This window comes from Rhinolophus hipposideros (genome assembly GCF_964194185.1).
Source record: "Rhinolophus hipposideros genome assembly, chromosome: 6".
Classification (NCBI taxonomy): domain Eukaryota; kingdom Metazoa; phylum Chordata; class Mammalia; order Chiroptera; family Rhinolophidae; genus Rhinolophus; species Rhinolophus hipposideros.
In genome coordinates, this window is record NC_138052.1 from 15,789,895 (window position 1) to 15,814,527 (window position 24,633).

At 35.8% G+C, this 24,633-nt stretch overlaps 1 protein-coding gene across 2 annotated transcripts in view; it reads right to left on the reverse strand.

The window, feature by feature from the left end:
• Window positions 1-24,633, reverse strand: part of NCKAP5 (NCK associated protein 5) — an 834,652-nt gene that overhangs the window by 487,577 nt on the left and 322,442 nt on the right. For both annotated transcript variants that reach the window (XM_081050689.1, XM_081050688.1), the window contains exon 4: window positions 5,646-5,709. In XM_081050689.1, the coding sequence (XP_080906815.1) occupies window positions 5,646-5,709 (64 nt within the window). The remainder of the gene's footprint in view (window positions 1-5,645; window positions 5,710-24,633) is intronic.

Here is a 24,633-nt window from a genome sequence, read left to right on the forward strand (position 1 = left end):
TGAAACTAACATGTCAATGATATCTCAATTTAAAGAAAAACAGAAGAAAAAAAAAAGCTTAATTCACGTTGTACCCATCCTAACCTTCCTTTCTTGACTACTAGCAATTAGAAAACCAGTTGTATAATCCACTGGGCTACTGTGAACAGCCATCTTGTAATTCCACAAAAACCCAAAACCTGACCCCAGGAAAGCTAGTAGTAGGAGCTGGCATGTTTAAGGACTATACTTAGTTCCATGTCCCTCTTGCTCCTGGGTTTTCAAACTGTGAATTTCCCTTTTTGGCTGCCTTTTGTCTGCCAGAGGCCAGACTATACAGCTGTTAGGCAATGGCAAGAAGAAAGGCATACTAGGTAAAATTCTGACAGTTCACCACGGCAATGTCTCCTGGGTTTTGTGCAATGTTCCAGTTTTTACGTATGTCTCTTAAGTTGAAAGAAATTATTTTTTCTTCTTGAAATAACACGTATTCGACACTGTGACTTTGGCTTTTTATAACGCATTACTAAAAGGAAAAAGAAACTCACATGCTGTTGAGGGCAGGGAACAAGTAGGTTAAAAATAAGACTAGGTGTAAATCTCTCAAATACAATGCGGATATTAAAAGAAGAGATCTCTGCTGTAAATTGAGACCCACTAGAAACCATGAACAGATACAGGACATAGGAGTAAAGTTCCTTCAAAGTGTTTTTGTCCAAGCTTGTGTCATCAGCTGACCCAGCCATCATCAGTATCAGCACCATAAGTGACTGTTCATACTGCGGAACTGAATGAGCAGATCTGGCAAGGGCTCCTGATGCTATAAGTTTGCTCCATTCTCCAACAATGGGGATCCAAAAATTCTGATCTCCCTACTTCCTCAAATTCTTCTTTTTTCTCAACTTCCTAAAATAACTGTCAATATCTCAATCTTTGATCATTATTCCTTGGATGTTCACTATGCAAAAAATGAGGTATGATTATAAATTTAGATGATGGTACAGTAGGGTGACACCCAGCCAGTGTCTGAATATCTGGATAAATGGGATCTTGTAACAGGGTAAATAGGAATCCTGTGTTTCCTTATTGCCTTGACATGACTAATAAAGAATTGGTATTTTTCTTTTTCCCAAATAAAAATTAATCACTGAGGTGAAAAGAAGCCACAGACTATTGAGGTTTTACATAATTAACTCAAGCATTTTAAAAATTGTGTTTGGTAGGATATTAATACAGTGTAGATATTCATATCTCTTCAATCCAAAACAAAAACAAATTAACAGTGGTAGAAGCAATATTCCTTTAAATTAAAAAAAAATAAATGTAAGAAAACAACAAATATACTTAAGCCATTGTTTATATCATTGGAAATACTCTCTGTGAGATATTTTGTGTCATAAATACACATAAAAAACATTTTGCTATTTTTTAAATCCAAATACATATTTTGAACTAATGAATGCGTACTTCTATTCAATAAGTAAAACTGTCTTTACAAATTTGGAGAAAAAAATATGATCAGAAGGAACTTGGCTTACAAAATATTAACAAACTAAATTTCAAGTAATTAAAATAATTTAGAATAGTTTAAGAATATACAATGGTTAACGGACAAGTATAAGCAGTCAAATAATTAACCTAGATTGATATAGGTATTTGAGTTATGCTAAAGGTGATAGTAAAGGTTAGATAATTCAATAAATGATGTCGCAAAATTAACTATCAATTTGCGAAAACACTATTTTTGATCCCTACCTCACACCAACTTAATTCCACATAGAATTTGTGTAGATTTACATCAAGGAAAATAAAAACGACATACATCTTAAAAGATAACGAAACTGAATATCTTTATACTCTTGGGACCTTTCTACATATAAGAAAATTTAAGACGACATTAAAGTCTTAAGGACAGAATAGATGCTGTGGGAAACCAAGGCACTGATATGGAGCACAAGCTAAAACACAATTTCCCAGAGTGAAGAGAAGTACATACACTCTTAGAGAAGTTTGTGAAAAATAATGGCAGGTAAGTAGGAAAACAAAGGTGACAGTTATTTCATGGAAGAAAGAATTTAGAACAAAGGAAACAAATATGAACTATCTAATATACCAAAAGAAAGCATTCCCAAAGTCTCGCGTTAACAGAACAAAAGAACATACAGATAAAATGGATAAAAACCATTAAAGTAAGATGCATGAGGTCACACAACTAACAACTGGTACACCTGGACTTTGAATCCAGACCTGACTCACTCACATAGTAGGTGCTCAAGCTCATCTTCTCAAGGTGCTCAAGCTCAAGTTCTTCTTTCTCCCCCATATGTGTCAACTAGCCATGAAAAAGAAATCTCTCTACATGCAGTACAGTACCAGGGATTGCATTCTAGATCAGAAAAGGCACATTAGTGGAAAACCTAGTGAAACTCTAACAGAATCTGGAGTTCAGTTAATGGAGTTAACTGAACATTAACATGCCAATGTTAATCTTTTAGTTTTGATAATTATACCATAATTATGTTAAAATGTTAGTATTAGAAAACTGGTTAAAGGGTATGCAGATGTACAACTTTACTATAAGCCTAAAATTATTCCAAAATAAAAAGTCTGCTAAAAATTAAAATAAATATCTCAAAAATTGTGCCTTGGGTACTATCTTAAATGTACAAGAGATTTATTGCCTACAGTCACATTTTTATAAGGGCATGCTTTGCCTTAAAGATTTTGATTATAACAGGTTCATTGATGATTTTAAAAATAAACCTCTGCCTCAATTACATAGCTTTTTTGAAAATATTTCTTAAATAACTTTTTCCATATCATTTTTCTTTTCATGTGGATAAAAATATAGAACACTATAAATAGCAGTCTTTTAAAACATGAGGTGATCTGGTTGTGATAAACTGCTTTCCATTTCTGCTATAGACCTGACAAAAATTCTGGACTTGTAACAGCAAGAATTAAATTTAGAGGATTAATAGAACTGCCTGATTTAAGGAGCTGTCAGATGAAAGAATCAGGACTTCAGAAATAAATGAATCCTAGGAGCGGAAAAGCTGTAGCATATAATTAAGTAGAAAACTCAGTGGGGTTTGACTAGGCAAGGCAGGGGGGGGAAATATTGAAAAAGAGAGAAGGAAACAAAATAAAGGACATTAGTGAAAATCAGTGCTTATGGTGTCTTTGAGGAACTGAGATGTGATAAATTATGGAATGGGGAAATAACAGCAATATGAATAGTAGTAAATCAGATCATATCACAGCCTCATTCAAAGCCTTCCAATGGCTCCAGTCACTTAGAGCAGGAGTCAGAGATCCCTGGGGAATTTGATGACTTATAGCTTGGTCCCCCATCCGGTCTCCAGGCTGTGCCTCAGGCACTCCCGCCTTTGCTCTGGCTGATCTCGCCACCTGGGAATGCTCCTCCCTCACACATCACCATGGTTTACTCCTTTACTTCCTTCAAGTTTTGTTCAAATACTAACTTTTAAGTAGTTTACTACTATGAACACTCCATTTAAAATAGTGATCCCCTAGAATTCCCAACCTCCCCTACCCTGATCTTGTTTTCTCATGGCTGCTTCCACCATCTAATATTGTTAAGTCCATTGGATATGTTTCCCTAACCACTAGAGTGTAAGCTCTCAGAATTTTGCCTGTTTTTTTTTTTTTTTCCCACTGATATTTCCTCAGTGCCTAGAATAATGCTGGACACATAGTAGGTGCTCAGTGAATGTTTGCTAAATCAATCAATACATACATAAGATTTCTTTTTCATTGCCATCGTTATATCAAGAATAATAAAACACTGGTAACTTTTCCAAAGTCATTTTTTGAGCAACCAGAGTCATCTTTTTTGTTTCTCTGTGCTTTCTGGGTATTTTCTGTACTGAACAATTGCTTCTATAATGTTTCTTTAAAAGGTTTTATTTTGTAAAAGCCCAGAGAGTTACCAGTCTGTGATGATTTCAACTCAGGCCCATTCTCTGTCAGAGTCAGAAAGATACATTCTTTAGATGCCTGTTCTTTTTATGAACTTAAGTAACACTTAGCTATTACCAGATAAAGTACCCCATCATAAAAGAATTACATGAGCCAATGTTCAGTAGTATTATCCACTAAGCTAATAGAAGCACTCAATTCCAACCTCCTCATTTTAAAGATGAAGAAACTGAGACCTAGAAAAGTTGAGTCACTTCCTCACATTCAGTTCAAACATAGCTGATGAACAGGAGATAGCCCTAAACAAAAGACTAAAATATTGCAGAATGGCCTAGCCCTAAACATTTTGCACTGCAGTAAAAGCCCAGGTTGAAAATTTTCAGGTCGCTATTTGACAAAACCTTCATTTTCTCCCATTTATTTCCAGTTCATTGCTTAAAGATGCTTATGAGCAGTTGCTTCGTATTCTTTGAACATTCAAGATTCTCTTTGCATGAAGATCACGAGTAGAGCAAACAATGTGACACCTAAGTTATTTTAGCATCTCAAGGGCCACTGTACCTCCCAGTACCCACTCAACATTCAGCCTCTTGCTCCAGCCCTTTGCTTTCCCTGCTGAGAAAAGTGGGAGGCCAGCATATCTTACAAATTACAGATTTTAGTGTTTTCAATGGACGAATTCTAAACTAACTATCATCAAATCAAATGGAAGCACACTTCAGAATCTAAAAATGCATCACTTCTCTTTTTCAAAAAAGCTAATTCTTTTGCTGAAAAATTGCACATGTGCCATTGTTTTGGCTAACACAAGAAAAAAAATCATCTGGTGATATATATACACACATATATATATACACATATACATATGTGTATATATATATATATATAAACACACATATATATGTGTGTGTGCATATTTTATATATGTGTGTATATATGTGTGTGTGTGTGTATATATGTATATTTTTCCACCCCAGAGGTGGCAGTAGCAGTTAATCCCCACATACATTCCGTGGCCCCCCAGACAGTTGTCTCTGATGTTAGAGTAGCACATGGGCAGATACTTGGGCAAAGAAAGTCTATGAAATGAAGTTGCTAGGGACCAAAACAATCATATTGATTTTCAGTACAATTCAAAACACAAGGAAACATCAGTTTTCTAAATGATACATGCTGAAAAGGACTGGGGGAAACACACCGCAAATAGTGAAGAGTGAAAAGGATAAGAGACAATTACATTAGCAAACATTGTAGTGTACTTTTAGGTTGGTTGATTTTTACGTTCGAAGAACTGAGAAGCTTGAATTGTGTTAACTGTCCTTGTCTGAAAATTCAGGATTGCTCATTTATGGCTAGTGTGCTCACAGCTGGAAGCCCGGGTATCCAATATACCTTCAGAAACTAAAGCCTTATAACCCTTTGAACATTTGAACATGCTCTTCAAAGCCCAAACAGCTATTTTTCTTAATCTCTCTCTCTCTCTCTCTCTCTCTCTCTCTCTCTCTCTCTCTCTCTCTCTCTCTCTCTCTCTCTCTTTCTGTCTCTGACTCTGCAAATGGTAGAGCTGACTTAACTACATTATAAACACATTATTTACCAAGACAGCATTGAGTTTGCTGCAAGCAAATCTTTTCCTTAGATATCCTTAATGAGACAAAATGCCTTTCAAGCCAGAGACCTTTGGAAGGGAGGTTCAGAATCGGGAGAGAGCAGCCAGGACTTACCATTGCCCCCTCACTTCTCCTTTGGACAACTTCTCGCTGCAGTCGAGCCACAGCCAGCTTCTCCCTGGAGAAACAAAAGCGCATGGTTACTTGATCATTTTTCTCAGAGTAGAGGCACACTGGCATGGCTTTGAAACATTCTTTGGAGGTCTCCAGAGGAACTCCTTCCGTGGTTTAGCTCACTTCCTCCACTAAACGTTCTATAAATATTTAAAGTGATTGGTCATTAGTGCATTGTTTTCACTGAGTGTCATGAAAGAGATTTTTTGCTTTGGGTTTTATAATAGCCAAATAAATGTTGAATGCTGAATAAAAGTTTCACTTTAAATTCATTTAAAAATATATCATTTTAAAATGTTTTCTGTGTCCTTTATGTATCAACTTCGCCCATATATATTTTCAATTATTTTTATTTATTTCTTGCTCTATAATATAAAATCGGGTCATAATATAATATAATACAATATAATTAATATAATTAATGTAATTAATGTAATTAATATAATATAATATCGCGTCATGTATATTGTAACACCTGGTCTTATATTAATTTTTGCTCTAAAAGATGCATTAGAGTTGATTGTCTGGCTAGGTATTATTTTAGGGGAAACACGGTAATATGTTCACATAAAAGATATGTACTAGAATGTTCACAGAAGCACCATTTGTAATGGCTTTAAACTGAAAATGCATATACTCTGATACAATAGAATGGATAAACTTGGACTTGGTTATACATTGGAATACTACAAAGTACTGAGAAGGAATAATCTACTCTTAATCACAACAACTTATGGAATACCACAAACATTGTGTTGAGTGAAAGAAGCAAATAGAGAACAGAATATACTTTATGATTCATGTATGTACAGTTCAAAGACAGGCAAAACTCCTACCCAGTTTGTTAGGGCAAGAAAAAGAAATAAAAGGCACAAATATCAAAAAGAAAGGGGTAAAACTATTTCTGTTCACAGATGACATAATTATCTAAATAGAAAATTCTAAGGAATTTACAAAACAACTACACAAATAAGTTAATTTAGCAAAGTCCCGGGACACAAGTCAATACACAAAAATCCACTGTGTTTTTACATACTAGCATCAAATAATTAGAAAATAAATATTTTTAAAATCTACTTATAATAGTGTCAAAAACAAAATAGTTAGGAAAGAAATTTATCAAAGGACATGTTGCACAGCACAGCTACACTGAAAACTATGAAACACTGCTTAGAACAACTAAAGGTGAATATAGATATTATTCACAACTATATATATATTCAAAACAATATTCATATATATATTCACAACTATATACTATATATTTATATAGTTGTACACAAACACATACATACAGACACACCACATTTATGGATTAGAAGTCTTAATATTATGTCAAATTTTGTACCAAACTAATTGATAAATTCTTTCTCACTGGAATGTATAACTCTGCCAAACTAAATAAAGAGCAAGATGTGAACATCAGGAAACAAGGAATCCCACACAAAAGAGGAGAAAAATAACTTCTCCTTCTTCTCCTCTTCCTCCTCTGCCTCTTCCTCATTATTATTATTATCATTATTATTATTATTTGTAAAAAGATGACCCTGCACAAACAAATAGTTATATAGGAATTTAGAGAACAACCAATCCTGGTTTCAGCAAGAGGATGGAAATAATCAGGATGACTCCCAGAAAAAACAAAGTTGATGAAAAATAAATATGACTTCGCTCATATGTGGGATATAAAACAGAAAGCAACAAACGAACAAGACAAAAAAAAAAAGAAAAATCATGGACACAGACAACAGTTTAGTGGTTACCAAAGTGTAAGGGGGAAAAGGGGATGGTAAAGGGGATCAAATATATGGTGATGGAAGGAAAACTGACTCTGGGTGGTGAACACACAATGCAATGTATTGCAGAATTGTACACAGAAAACCTACCTAATTTTACTAACCAAGGTCACCACAATAAATTTAATTTTAAGAAAAGAAAAAAATAAATTAATTAACCTATGTGTTTGTAAATATTGAGAGGACTTTTAGTGTTTCCGTCGAAAAGCCTGTTAAGAATCTGGGCCTGGGACATGAAAAGCTAAGCCAATCACAGAAAACGGCAATTATGAACTCTAGGAAAAAGTGATGTTATTCTGGATATGCAATTCTAGAATTCTGCTAGACTCAGCTGTGAATGGGATTTACCTCATTTTACTAACACAATTAATTTAATTAAATTATAACAATGAAAAAATTAGGGAGAAGGGAAAGTGTTGAAAGATAGGTGGTATGGGAACACTAAATCCTTATCTTCTGTAATAGGAAGACAATATATAATGTCTGAAAGTGACCCATCTAGTAACAAAAGTACAAGCACATTATTTAAATACAAAGATGAAAAACCCGGAAGATAGAGTTAAAAAAAAAACACCAAAAAACAGAAAGTGCCTGTGTAGGGCAGTAAGATCTGGAGGTAGGGAGAGAGGGGTGTACATATTATAAACCTTATCATTGTATTTGGTTTCCAAACTACGTATGTGTATTACTTTGATTAAAAACTTTTCAAAAGTATATATTTTTAAACTGGCTGGATTACTTCATTTTATTTTTACTAAAGACATTATGGTAAATTCATTGAGAGAAAGACGGGGGAGGGGGAGGGAAGATGGGAGAGAGAGAGAGATAAGGAGAGAGATAGGGAAACTGAAGGCTCAGCACCAAGTGATTCATTGTCATGATCTTGAAAAGAAGAACACACTAAAAAGCTTTGGTAAATGAAAGAAAAATAAGGACTGACTATAAGCACCAAGGAGCCTTCAGATAAATATTTTAAAATACATACTGCAAGCAGTTTAACATTCTATAGTGGGATTTTAAATTTAAAAGTTTTAATTTTCATACACAGAAAAATTAAGAAATCACAAGTGCACAGCTTGATAAATAATCATGAAGAGAATATATCGTTGTTACTACCATCTAACTTAAAATCCAGAACATTACCAGAGCCCCAGAAACTATGATGCTGGTGATGATAATTAAGCGAATATAACAATACCTGAACTCATCTACCTAATTTCTCTGTATACTGAATACAGATATATTTAACTTCTAGTCTAAACTGTATTATACACAGTTTTATATTTTCCTCACTTGTTTATTCAGTAAATCTTTTCCTCCAAATAAGCCCATTCATTCCTCCTGGACCACAACAGTGGCAGCCAGAAAAATGCTGATTGATATACTTTTGTACGTGGTCCGTTGTGCTGTAGTTAATATCTCACGGTCCAGCTGCTTCTCTGTAATACCTACGAAGGGTCACTCAGTAGGAACAAAATAAATGTTCGTGATTTGTTGAATGAGGAACCAGTCACAGAACCTAATACCAACTTGCCTAGTATAATAAAGTTTTTGCTAATACTACCATTGTGCATTTACATGGTTACAGCACACATTTGCACACATGATGATTCCGACAGGGCACCTTCTGGCTCTGGTTGGCCACAAAAGCTTTATTTACACTCATTTAAAAATTGTGAAAAGTACTGCTTCCACAGTCTACCTGGTAAATCCTGAGGAAGCTTCAGCAAAATGAATTTCTATATAACAACACTAACAGGGGGATAGTGGTCACATACTCATATTTGAGTCATACGACCCTTTTTCACTCTGAAAAATTATTGAGGTCCCAAAGGAGCTTAAGTTTGTGTGGGTTATAGTTATTGATATCTGTTACATATAAATGAAAACATAGTTTAAAAAATATTTATGAATTTGTTAAAATAATAAACACATGTTAACATAAGCAAAACATTTTTATGAAAAAATAATCCTATATTCCCAAATTAAAATATTTTTCATGAGAAGAACAACACTGCTTTAAAATTTTGCAAATATCTTTTTTGCAAAATTTTGCAAATAACGTGTGACTTAATGGATTCTCATATCTGCTTCTGCATTCAATCTGTTGCAACAGCACATGTCTTGTAGTTTCTAGGAAACTCTGCTGTACTCTCATAAAAGAATGCAAATAAAAGCTGCAAATATCATCTTAGTTTTACTATAAAAACAGTTTTGACATTCCAAATCCTTTGAAAGGGTCTTGGGAACACCCAGGATCCCAGGAACACACTTTGAGAATGCTACCCAGAAGATACAGAACTGAAAATAGAAGAATGTTCTGGAAAATTTCCTGGAATCATCATTCCTAATTGCTGAGTCTTCAGAGAAAGATTTAATATATATGCTAATAACATGTTAATTTTTGCAAGAACAATAGTATAAAGAGTACCTTTCTAAAACAGAGCAAGAGTCTAATCTTAACACTATCATCCTTCTAAATGATGAGTCCTAATATAGTTTAAAGGTGAGAAACATCACTGTTTTATCCTTTAAATAGATTGCCTTTATAACACTATTAGAGATTATCACACAGTATATAGGTGCTTGTCAAATCTTATTCAATTCAAAAGAAAATTTCAATAGTTTTAGCCATTACACAGATTTTTTTAAGAACATTAATAAATCATGAAATTTTGTGATCTGCCCACACACTGTACTTTTTGGCGTTCAATAAAGACAGAAAATATGAATAAACCAACATGAAAGGGTCATCTGCAATTTGGCAGCATGTTAGCCTTTTGATTTGGTGGAACAGAGGGTAACATTTGTAGCAACTAGAAACATTGACCCTAGCTTTGATCTCCCACCACGTGAACAGAGATGTGCCCAATTTCAATCAGCCATGTGGAAATGTGTGACGTAAACATGGAAAATCTCAGGGTAGTCTGGGTCAGAGGAAACACAATCCCCAGTCCTAGCCTGGCAACCTAGTCCTGTTCATTTCAACTTGGAAAATGCTTATGTCTAGTTATGTGGGAGCTACCCTGATGGAAAATAGTTAGGTGGTGAAGCAGAATAATTCTAAGAGCAGCAAATGCAAGTGTCACTTTGGGACCATGCTCTGTAATTGATTTAGATCATTTATGCAGGAAATGCAACACGCAATGTCATGGAGCAATGACCCCATAAGGATTCCAAGTAACAGCCCAGGATCTTCTGTTTGGTGGGAGGGCAAGACCAGTGCTAGATAAGTCCCACTACAACAAAACAAAACAAAACAATTTTGAACTATTTTATATACTAGGTTTTTGAAATATTTCCTTGAAAAGAGGGTTTCAAGGCTAAAAGGATTTTTTTTGAGGTACTATACTTTCTAGCTTCCCAAGTTTTCAAGTCCTTGAAATTCCGTGCGTGTATTTTATATCAGCAGGAGTTTTTCTCAGTAGAAATTTTTATTTTTTAAGAAACATGAGTAGTCATTCATTATTAAAATTAAGTGATGCAGCTGGTAAATGGGTGAAATCATCACTGATAAAATTTTCAGGATTGCTAGATGTTAGCATTTCCGGATTCAAATGATCAACTTTATGAAGGTATTAAAACTAAATAGCTGTGTCTTTTTCTTTTTCTTTCTTTCTTTTTTTTTTTTTTTTTTTTTTTTTACAGTAATCTCATTTGCCCTTGGTTTATTAGTCCCTTGGCAAACACATCTTCAACCCCCCACAGTCCCAATATATGTGTGAAACCAACTGGGACCAGTATCTTTTTCATGCAAATTCAGGGTTCTTAAAAACAGCTTTGTGTAAAAAATAAAGAATCCTTGACTTGTATGCTACCCAAGGCAAATTAAACACACTCACATAGGCATACACTCTTGCTCCTATCTGAAGTCCTTACTTAGCTGTCTGCTAGAAACTGACAACTGTGCTTTTGCAATGCATTGTTTTGTGTTTGCTGCAAAGCAAGTAGCTCTCATTATGGAGGTGGTACTGACTTTATGGTGTAAAACAAATGTCCAGGCATATTGTTTTGAAAGCTGTGGGCCCTTATTGACAGAAGAGGAATAAAAGAAGGATATAAAGAATATACACAGTGAAACAGAAGAGATCACAACACGTACTTCTCTTTCAGTTAAATGCAAAGAAAAATTTTATCTCTAACAAGAATAAAATAGAGCTACAGTTCCTATTCAATTTTATACATAAATGGCAAATTAGCCCGAGGTTTATACAGTCCTTCCATATAGTCCCAGACAATCTCAACTGAAGAAAATAATAAACAACAACCAAATTATTGATATGAGCGATGGAGCTGCAGATTACCACTGAAACATCGGCAAGTTAAGCCCAGGGAAAGGCTGTCCTCACTGAAACCAACAGGATGTTGGCATTTGTAAAATCCAGAAAAGACTTGAAACGTTAGCAAGTTTAGCAAAGCATTCCCCAAGGAGAAAGCAGCTTGTAAAGGGGGGATACATTCAGTCTGTGAAGTGTGGACACCTCAAACTTAAGGGCACCGCAGAGCCATCTGTTGCATGAGTGTGGGAGGCAGGCCAGTCTGCAGGCCAATCAATGTTCTATTGCCACTCGAAAGGAAGCCAGCACCCATCCTGAATGGGTGAGAAGAAAACGGTGCAGCCCTGCTCTCCACCAGGCAGATGGTACCCCCCTGAGGATGCCCTGAAGGAAGAGCTGCACAAGCACTCGGGGTAAGTGTGAAGAATTATTTCTACTCATTGTCAGGCTCGTTGCCCCAAACTGCTCTGTACAAACAGTGCACTTTGAAAAGTGCGGCTTTAAAGGCGCACCCAGTAAGCTGTCAATCTAGGAAACACGCAGTGTGTTTTGATGGAACTGCCAGCTAATCTGGGCAATTTCTACTTGACTTCTGTAGAAAAAATAAAGTATAACAAAGTTGCTTATATATGTATTAAAAAAAATAAAACGTCTTGGGCCTCTTACAAACCCAAGTCAATTTTCTTTATTGGGATAAAGATATTGTGGTATTAAAGAATCCTATAATACCCCCAAAACAGCAATTTCATGTTAGTTCTGATTGTTAGGTTAAGCCCCTATATTCTAAAGAATTTAAAGCTCTGTTATTTCTGTGTATTATCTATCATCTATCTCTCTATCTATCCCTCTAACTTATAATATTCTGCTGACTATATAATCCAATGATGATGAAAATTCTAATTCATTCAGCAAACATTTAATGTGCATTTACTCTAGGTCTGGCCTGGGAAATAAAGACAAATAAGGTGGTTCCAAATTCAAAGAGCTCGGGATCTAATAGACAGACAGCACACTTCAGCAAGCCATGTCATTGTCATAAGACGTACCAAGCGCTGGGTGTTCAAAGCAGGGTTTCATAATCAATGTTGGGTAATAATTCCATTTAAAAAATCGAGAATTAACTTCCTTTAAATGGGAAGGTGCATTCTACTCTTTCTAAGAAAATTATTTTCTCAAGTTCAAGTTCAGGTTTTTAAAAACAAGTCATAGAAACACAGGTCTGTCCCCACAAATACTGTAATTGTAAAGAATCTCTATTACATGTTTTGATTGTGTTATTCCCTAAATTCTTTAAGACTTTTGACTGTGATGGTATTGACTTCGTTCTAGCTCCAATCTCTGCCCCTTCTGTGTCAGAACTTTATCCAGGTCAATTTTTACCTAGATAGTTGACTGACTCCTTTAGCCTTTTCCATTCTAATACATCATGTCATAGATTAAAAATATAGTAGTAATGGCAATATTTATTGAGCCCAATTCTAAATATTTTACATGAAATACGTGAACCTCAAACAATCCCGCGAGGTAGGTATATATTATTATCATCGGTATGATATACAGCAATGATTTTCGATCTTTTTGGATTCAGAACCTCTTTACATTCTGAACAAAATCACTGAGAACTCCAAGGAGCTTTTGTTTACGTTGGTTTTATCCATCGCTATTTATTATATTCAAAAGTAAAACGGAGACTTTAAAATACACATTAATTTATTTAAAATAATAACACGTTAAAGGTTAACACAAAATCTAATTGTGAAATACATATAATATAGATTCTGAAACAAAAATTAGTAAAAAGAATGGCACTGTTTTATACTTTATAGATGTCTTGACTGTCTCGATAATAAAAACAACATCTGGATTCTCATATCTGTTTCTGTATTTACTTTGCTACAATGTCATATGCTGAATGAGTAGCCTCTGGCAAATCACAGTATGCCCAGAAGAGAACGAGAGTGAAAAAGGCAAATGATGTCTTAGTTTTCTTATAAAAATAGTGTTGGCCTATATACCTCCGAAGTCACAGAGCCCCTGGAGCCTGCTGATCCACAGTGTAAGCGCTGTTGGTGCACAGTAATACCTATCTTCCATGGGGAAACTGAGGCTCAAGGAGGCTGGAAAACATGCCCATCATGCTATTGCTCTTAAGTTTAAATACAACCATGCATGTTTTTACGTACTTGAAAAATACCTATATATCCAGTACTACTATCTCTACTGCTAGGGAAGAAATCACAAGTAATGCAAGAAATGATTGGGGTCTCCAAGGATGAAACACATTCTTGACTATTTTAACGCCAATCAATAAGAAAACCACTGATACAACTTTTCAGGGAACACATTGAGTTGCAAGAGCTACGAACCCACATTTCTGGCAGAGTAAAGAAAAATACTAACGATATAAGCCTATGCTCAGGCATAGGTTTTGTTTCAATTAACATCTCTCTGTATTTCTTCCCTACAAAGATCTCATCAAATGCCTAAGAGGAAATTAGATAGACAATTACTCTCATTTATACCACGGGGCAGAGAGTCACACTCTAAAATCTGTTTTAGAAGTTTCAATAAATCATCAGCTTTCCCCATTTCTGAGTGTGGTGGTGACCTGGTACGTGTGTGAGGAGAGCAGGTCTATCCCCGCAGGAAGCGTAGGCCCATTCTCTGCACACACAGAGGCATCCTGGGGAGTTGCCCAGCACAGCGGCAGGACAATGCCTAGTGCCAGGGGCACCTGTCAAGTGGGCAGATGGAAAGACCGGTGGCAGCAGTCCCTGAGTAATGGTTAAATTAATTAGGCTTTCCAAAGTAGATTATTTAATTACTCATCCGCTCTGATATTCAGGGTGAGAGCAAATTTTAGTGAAACTTTTAGAGCATGACCCAGATGAAAAACATCTTTATACACTTTTTCCAGTACATAATGTCGGTGTTGGTCTCAAAATCTTAAATCACCCAAAATTGCCATTTTATTACATAAGTTAGGGGAATCTCTTCACACCCACAATGCATAAAAGTCAGTAAGTGGAGAGTGGGTTCTAAATTGGTGACCTTCACATGACTTTGTGCAGCACTAATGGAGGCAAAGGGACAAAAAAGGGCCAACACACACACGCTACTGACTTTGGGAGAAAGTGGGAGTTCCAAAATGTTGTGCTGTGCTGATTAACAAAGAGAGATTTAAAAAAAAAAAAAGAATTTGGTGTGTTGGAATACAGATATCATTAGTTAAAACAAACATCCTAATTTTAGTTGCCTCTCTCTCTGGAGGTCTTTTATCCATGTATGTGTCCTTATTGGGTTTTCTGAAGCTTTCTAAAAAAGTTTTGTTTGTAATTTTCTAAATTTCTTGAGTATTTCCCCAAAAGTTTCCTAAGTTTTAGGCCATGTAAGTATTCTGAAAATTGTTATCTACTGAATGTTCTTCTACTCTGAAAACTGGAGTTTCAGATTGCACCCACGTTTTCATGTAGTGATTCACTGATTCATCCATAGTCACTTGCGCCATCCAGAATACTGCAACTATAAGCTTACCTGGCTATCTCCCCTACTGAGCTGTACGACCCAGAGGGCTGGAATTTTATGGTCTTTTTATGTCTAAGGCGAGAACATATCTTCATGGTTCAGGGCAAAGATGGACTCACAGACTTGAAGCAAGACCACAGTCTGCCTTCACCTATATTCAGCATCAGAAGTTAGATCCATGCCCCAGAGCTTAACAAAATGTGCTAATAAAAACCACACAAGGTACCTGCAATACCTACGACTACCACCACATGGGTATTTGAGATGTACCATATGCTCTTGTTAGTAAATAAGTAAACTTCTGAGTTTTCTCCTTTTTCTCTCTGCTTGGAACTGTTAGTTTTCACTAAAATAATACATGCTCTAATCACAACATTTCTGATAAATGAAGACTCTACTAATTTACACCCTATAGAATTAAAGTAACCACATTTTCTTATCCTCTCTTTGGCCAGGGCCTAGAAAAATCCCGAAGCTCTCCTATCTAATGTGTTTCCAAAACATATATATCAAAGCAAAAAACAAACAAACAAACAAACAAACAAAAAAGCTCCCCAAACTTCAATAAAGGAATTTCTATGCTTAACTCGTACAATAACTTCTTTCTTGAGTGTAAAGTCAGTTCAAGGACTTCCATAAAAGATTTCTTTGAGATATACTTTTGACAAATCATTGAAGAACCACTTCATTTCTTAAACTTAATATTCATTTCTGAAAAACCTAGATTTCCAAATGAGGAGTCCTTATGTTTCCATGCTTTCTAAGAAACTTGGAATTTCTAAGAATCCTTGGAATTTTTTTCATTCACTGCCCCCATATTCCTTCTCTTAATGTTAAAATTTCACTAAAAAGACACATCTAGGTCTGTTTTATATCTGGCAATTAAGAAACATTTTGTATAACAAAAGAATTTTACTAACAATATTTTATTTTCTTCCATCAGTTGGTACCACTCAAAAGTGATGGGCTATATGTAGTTTAATAAGGAAAGGGAATTCTTAGGAAAACACATGGTAACCACCTCCTAAGGAGCATGACATACCTGTGGGTATGAGTGACAACGGCCCTTATGTGGCAATTAATTTAGTTTCCATGGCTTTCAGTTATCAATGGCCCTGAAATCTCATTCTGTCTCTGTTTTCATGAAGGTCCCAAGACAGTCTCTGTGAGCGGATTTAAGCCATCTGTCTAGCCTCAGAAAAATAAGGCTTGTGAGTTCTTGAAGGAAGAAGTCAACAGAAGTAATGAAGGAAAAAGCCCAGTGGTCTATAACAGTGTAGTCTATACTCTAAAAGCTCTTTCCTTCATTTAAGGAATGAGCCACACATACAAGGTAAATTCCACTAAGCAAAATGGTGGTTTTTAGGATAGTCTGGCAATGTCATCAATTCATTCCACAAATGTACTGCATACAATGTGGCAGGGATTTTGCTAGGTTCTATGGAGACACAATGATGAGTGAAGCTTAACCCCTGGAGTCATGGATCATCCTGTCTCAGAAAGCAATGTGTCTATGTGTCTATATCCAGTGTTATGGATTAAATTGTGTCCTCAAAAAAAAAAAAAAATTCCTATCATGAGACCTAAAGCCAGGACCTCAGAATATGACCTTATATGGATATAAGGTCTTTACAGAGGTAATGAAGTTAAAATGAGGTATTAGAGTGGGCCTTAATCCAATATGACTGAAATTCTTTAAAAAAAAAAATTAAAGAGTAAATTTAAGGATAGACACACACAGAGAAATCACCATGTGGAGATGAAAGAAGAGATTGGGGCGAAGCATGCACAAAGCCAAAGACCACTGAAGATTGCCCGCAAACTACCAGAAGCCAGGCCAGAGGCATGGCACATATACACCCTCCCAGGCCTGGGAAGGAAGCAACCCTGCCGACACCTTGATCTCAGACTTCTAGCCTCCAGAAAACTGTGGGACAATCAATTTCTGTTGTTTATGCCACCCAGTGTGTGGGACTTTGATACAGCAGCCCTAGCAAACAAATACATTCAGATATACTTCTATTTTAATATAAAATCTATCTGAAATCTATCTATCTGAATATAATCCATCTCTCTATATAAACATATACACATCACTTGGTAAAACATAATGGGAGCCCCAAGCAAAGTGTAATATATTTTCTGCAGGAGTGTTTACTTCTCAAGGAAGTCTTTATAGAAGACATGGCAGTCACATTTCATACAAGGTTCTAAGAGTCATAAAAAGTCAGAAGCCAACCATAAGAATTTATGACTATCGAACTATAAACTATTTATTGCAAAGCTTTTTTTTTTTTTAATCTCAGGAATGTACATCTTTTACATGCCATTTCCTAAGAGTCAAGAAGACTATATGAATGATTCAATGGCACACTTCATATCTAAACCTCTGCAGGTACCATTATCTCAGCGAGAAAGACATTTTTAGTACTTTTACATTCATCTTCATTTTCTTTTTACAAAGTCTGCTGTGAGGTTCAGTATAAGATAAGGGGCTGCCCTGATGCTCTATTGTAAGAATATTGACGTAGCTGGTCTTCCAGAGTGGAGATAGTTTGCAAATACATTTAGTGTGGTTGCCACCCTCATTACAGGGATGTGCACTGATCACTTGCAGGTGATGAGTTAGGTGACCTGTGGTCTTGGAACTGGTCTGTCTAGAGACAGAACCCATAACCAGGCCCTCATTCACTCAGGTCTCTACCCAACAGAACTATTATCAAACCTCAGAAGCACTATACATTTTTGGATTTTTATAAACCATTCAACTTAACCTTCCCTACACCATTCGGTAAGGATGATTTTTGATGCTTTGCTCATTTGCCAATTCACTTCGAGTCCAATATCTATCAAAACCACATTCTCCCGGTTTCCTTTCAAAATTATTTTCACTATTGAGCTTTGTAACCTGATTAGATTCTTTTCTAATCTTTTCATGTGAATTGTATGAGTTCGGTTTCTCCTAGTTGCAAGTAACAGAAACAAACTCCAGCTCAAATAAGAAAGATAAGGCATTTTATTAAACAGGTAATGGTATTCCAGGAGCAACTGAACCACTCAACCCTAGGAAGAGCAGGAACCAGGGCCCCTTAGGGGCCTGTGCAGCAAGAATTCTTCTCACTAGATGCTCTCAGGAGGCCTTTGGCTCAGGTTGGGGACTCCTGGTTTCTATTTCCCATCAGTTTCACATTTTAGATTCCATGGAATAAGATACTGATTGGCATAGCTTAGGTGAAGTACACACTCTGGATTGATTAGGGTCAAGTAGCACAGTCTTATGTATGTTCCTCCCCAGGGCAGGCTGTGGACTATTCTCAGAGAACTAAACAATTGTTAGAATCCCCACGTGGGTTGATCACGTATGCACTTCAAGTATGCAGTCCTTTCTTTGGAAAATGCTTTCTATATATTTCCCAATTAATCGTCACTTGAACCCAATATACAACCAGATCTTATTTTTCAACTCAATAATTTTTGCATTCATTTTAAGTGGGCTAACTCCATTTGAGGTTTCCTGTTAAAATAATTGGCTCAAATTGAGCCTGTATCTTTCATTCTTCATATTGTCTTGACCCCTCGACTATCATTGTGACTCAAAATTTTATATTGAGCACATTCCTCATTTCTTCCTTTTAGAATACATAACGAGCCTTTAGTCAATATATTGCTTTCTGTATATTGTCTTACTGTTGCCACTGTCAGCAATTTATATTGAACATACTCCTAGAAATCTTATCAACTATGAAACATGGTGTACATGCTCACACACTATGTATAATATTAGAACAAGAGAGTACACTCTCAGGAGACACAAACAAATCAGGAAGTATCTTCCTCCTCCATTTCCTATCCATCACACCATTATCAGAAAGACTGTTCAAAGCGCCAACAATAAGATTTCAAAAAACACACAGGCACTTTTAGAGGAATACCAATTTAGAAAATCTAGAAAATAAAACAGAATCTCATAGTCCCCTATATTCTTTGCAAACAATCTAATCATGGCCAAATACGTATAATATTAAACTGGTATCTGAGCTGATAAGCAGCTAAAATACAACAAAAAAGTCAACAATGGGAAACTTTAGAGGGAAAAGAGAAGATACTGATGAGAAAACAGAGCCTAATCATGTCTAAGAGATGAGAAATGAGTAGAAACCAATGTGTGGAATAATTTATGTTATACCAGGTAAAAAGCCTAATGAGAAGGAAAAATATTCTCAGATATATTACCATCTAGGATACTCTCAACAGAGGTAAAATTGCTTTAGAAAACAGGAAAGCAACTATGCAAACAATAGCAGATGTTTTTAAAGAATAATAACGATACAACAACCAGGCAGAAAAATTAGTTCTGTCAAAATAGGTTATTGTAAACTTTCTGTTTATATGTAAATAAACCAAAGCACTTAAAATCACCATGTTTTATTGACACAGAGAAAGAAAAACAAACAAAAAAATGAAGGTATCTTTTGTATCTTAAAACAAGAGACGGGAAAGGCAACTAGCAAGTGATTCAGAGACAATAAAAAGCCACTTTCTAAAAGATGGCAGACACCCACCATCCCTGAAGGTAGATGAAGTGGTGAGCAGTAGTAGTAGAACAAATTTTGGTTACATGTATGCTAAGCGAAATAAGTCAGATTGAGAAAGACACATACCATATGATCTCACTCATATGTGGAATCTAAAGAACAGAATAAACGAATAAACAAAACAGAAATAGAGTCAGAGATATAGAGGAAAAAACTGATGGTTGCTAGATGGAATGGGGAAGGAGGTGAAGGGATTAGAAAGTACAAATTGGTAGCCACAAAACAGACATGGGGATATGAAATACAGTACAGAGAATATAATCAATAATATTATAAAGACTATGTAGAGTGTCAGATGGGTACTGGACTTGTTAGGGGGATCACTTCATAGATTGTGTAGATGCCTGACCACTGCGCTGTACACCTGAAGCTCAGGTAGAATAATATTGAATGTCAAATACACACACGCACACACACACACACACACACATATAGTCACGGAATGTAAAGTACAGCATAGGGAATATAGTCAATGGTATTGTAACAGCTTTATGCAATGTCAGAGGAGTAGTAGATTGGGCGGGGTTACCATTTTATGAGGGGTATAAATGTGTAATTATTACATTGTTTTGTAAACCTGAAACTAATGGAAAAAAAGGAGAATAAGAGTAGTTATAACCACAGTTAATACTCATATAGTGATTATATTGCAAACACTTTACAGTAGGTTATTAATTCATATCATCTTCATCCTAACCATGAGATAGGTACTATTATTATCTCCATTTTACACACAATGAAAATAAGGCACAAAGAGATTAAACGTCTTCCCCAATGTCTCAGAGCTACTAATAAGTGATGATGTCAGGATTTGGCACTCTTGGCTCCAAAGTCCCCATTCTTAATCTTAATGCTCTGCTCTCCGTGTGATTCTACTGGAGTTATGATATTTACATTGCATGTGGTTATCCAGAAATATGGACACTAAAAACTCTATATGAATTTAAGGAGCCCTCAAAATCCATTTCAATTCCCTTTGGGAGACTAGAATTATGGTTAACAGAAACAGACTGTAGATCTAGATTACATGGGTTCAAATCCCAGCTCTTCCAGGTACCAGCCCATTGATCTAGAGAAAGTTACTTACCCTCTCTGTTAAGAGTGTGTCATTATTTATAAACATGCATTACCCCTTTCTGTGGGAGGATTTTACTACCCCCGCCCCACTGACATCAGGCGTGGCATAGGACTTGCTGTGGCCAATGAAATGTAAGTGGAAGAAACATGTGTAACTTATGAGCAGAACTTGAAGAGCCAGCACAAGGTCTGCCATGTTTTCTTCTCTCATTATGACCGGCAATGTTTGAGAAAGAGGTTGGCCTGGGTCCTGGAGTGAGGATGCAGAGCAGCAGACCCATCTCAGACATCTAGCAGAGTAAGAAACATACCATCCTTGCTCTAACTCAGTAGGATTCATGGACCGCTTGTTTCTGAGACATAACTGCATCTCTTGATTCATACATTCTGGGTCAAAGTCCTACCTGCTTCTAAGGTTGTTGTGGGGATTCAAGAAGTCATTTTTATAAAGCATGTAGAACAGTGGCTGACATATGATAATCTCTACAGAAGTGTTCATTCTTACAGTTACTTTCATCTATAATGGCATAAGATAAGTACTAGTGAGCCAGATACTCACCTGAGAAAAATACAAGTACTGAAAAGACGACTAGAGAAAATATTCCCAAAGCTACATACTAAAATCAAATGCTTTTCTTGGTCTCACATCCTTTCAACTCAGTTCTGACATTAGCTGGTTGCCCTCTGAGCTTTTTGCAAACTTCTCTTTGTCTTCAATGATCTCTTATCATCCAGTAATCTCATCTATCGGTGGACAATTCTGGGATTTAATATGGCTGACCCAAAGCCTCCAGGCCATTTTCCTTTCACAAAATTTCCGTTGGCCATGAGGATATTCCTCCACCATTTCCTTCAGCTATCTTTTTGGAAACAGAGTTAAACATCAGCTTTCTCATCTGTGGAACACAATTTTATTAAGATAATAATAGCTGCTATCTCTTTGCTTCTAAGGGTGAAGAATTAGATAACTTTGACCAGTTTCTTTCTTTCATGAATTTCGATCGGCTTCGATTTGTTTATGTGCAACATTTTATGGGAAGGTTCTTGCCAATTAATGTTCCACACAACTTGTTTTGAGGGGACCACTCCAGCTGTAATAAGCAGATACTGAGGCCTCTTATGCTCAAGAAAAAGATACTATGTGCTCTCCTCTAATCCATCTTAGAAATCACAAGTTACTAAACTGGGGGCCCAAAAAGATTTTTGACAGCACCACCCTCATTTTAGAGATGAGGAAATGGAGGGTCCAAGAGACTGAAAATCTCCAAGACAAAAATAAAACTCAGGTAAAGAGCATAACCCAATAGAACAGTCATTATCCAGGGGAACCAAATAGTGTTGTTTCCAGGGCTGATTGCATTCACTAGAAAAACACTTGGAAATATGAGTATATCTGGTTATACTGAAAAACATGTTAAATGCCCAATTAACAAATCCATTCACTCCATGTTACTGAGCACCTTACTGGGTTTTAATCTGACCTTTTCATAAAAGCCAAAGAGGTTACTCATAAAGATACAATAACAGAGCCCCATTTTACTAAGCTCATATGTGAAGCAGGTTGGTAGGATTGAATCAGTATCAGGGTTTAGCTAAACTAAGACATTAAACAGAAACCAAGCTATTATGTCAAAAGCTTTATTTGGCAGTTACTTACTATACATAACTCACCAGCTATTTTCTCTGAAATAATAATGATTACAATGTCTATCATATCCAACAAAAAACTGAATCAAGCAACAGATAGGATCAATCTTCAGAAAATAAAAACTACTGAGGTAGCTATAGCTTTTTTTTACTGTTGTTGGTGACAAATAAAACCAAGTTATTTCTGGCACTTATTACTTTAATAATTTCTAAATTTTCTTCTCTAAAAGAAATGTACTGGAGATTAATAAATTTTACATGGACACAAACAGAATGTGTAAATTGCTAAGAGGTCTGGTCCCTTTACTTTTATTCCAGCTATTTCCCCAAGCCGAGAAGAAAGATTTTCCCTAAAGTTCTGTGTGGTGTCTAGCGAAATCATCTCCCCTATAACTAAATAGGTAAAGAAAGTATGCATTTTTTAGTAGATAATAATAAAACTAAGATTTGTAGCTGAAAACATTCTGGATTACAAAAGCTTTGTGCTTTTTTCTTTGCTCCCTGGCTACATTCTCATGTCTAAAAGACAAAAGAGAAGACAAAACAAAGAGAAATGGATTCTGTAGGCACCCATATACAAGAAAGGTACAATAGTCGAAAATCACAATAAAAATAGATTTCATCGATGGGGATTTCATTAAAGCAGGACAATATATCTGCTTTGGAGACGGCTCAATTCATCAAGAAAAAATTACTGATAGACAAAGTCCAGAGCTGAAACACATTTGTAAGATGAAGGGCAAGACAATCAGCAATGTCCTAGTGAGTTAAAAAAACAACAAACAAACAAACAAAACAATGCAAACCTAGCAACAAACAGATTCTCTTGCACATGGAGAATGCCTTTCTTTAGTACAATATTATAAGACTGTTGTATGTGACACCTTGATAAATGAAAGAAAGAGAAACACTGTCACAAAAAGAGAGGAAGAAAGGAAGAAAGGGAGGAAATTCACAGACAGTGCCCACTAAAGATGGATAAGAAAGTTTTAAGAGAATATGCGCATTGATTAAAGGCAAGGAAGAAAAACAAGATAGCTGCTCTATCTAGCTAACCCCCTACTGCACAGGCCTATTGTATTGTTTCCTTTGGCACTGACTGCAAGGGAGCCCCATCCTCTGTTTAATAATACTATTATTTATAAAATAGAAGAAAAACATCCTGATAAGAATATACCTCAATAGGAAAAAGTCTCCTTCTATATAATCTGATTGTACAGATGAAAAAGAAATGTTTTTTCGAAGTAATAACAATTACAAAGCAACCAGTGAACAAGATAAGCACTTGCAGAAGGAACCGCACCGAATCTATTCACCCGACCAGCTTTTCTGTTATGTGAGTCCAAGAGTGGATACTGTGGCTCTCCAGGAAAACCTGCAGAGCTGTAAAAACCAGCCAGTGTCAGTATGTGGTTGTGGGGGAGGAAGATGTTATAGGAAAAAAGAAAGTTTAGAGAGAAACAAGAAAGGCTTACAATACAACTCCTGGTAATTCTTCATTTAACATTATATTCATTGACCTGTAAGTTATTATAGAAGACACAAGGTTTTGAAAAGTACACACATACGCAATGGCCCCTGCCCTCTAAAAGCTAGAACTTGTAAAATACTAAATCGGTTCATGATCTTACCAATGCCCATTTCCTGTAAGTACAAGTAGGCCGTGATATTATTTTCATATTCTGGCTAGAATCCCCATATTAATATTATTTTGCAGATATAGCACATTAAACTGTACTGAAATAAAAAATCAAAATAGAGTGAATAGTTTTACAAGTCCAAATTTATAAAGAATCTATCGAATATGGATGTTCTGTATTCATAACTTTATGTATGTACACATAATATGTACATGTAACTATATTTAGATACCAATAATTTTACACACTAAGTGTAATAAAATGAGATATTTCAAAGACTATGTTGGTAACTTGCTAGAGTTGACAAAGAGTAAAAAAATCCATTATACAATTAGCTGGTACTTACTGAGTCATTAATATGTGGCAGTTAC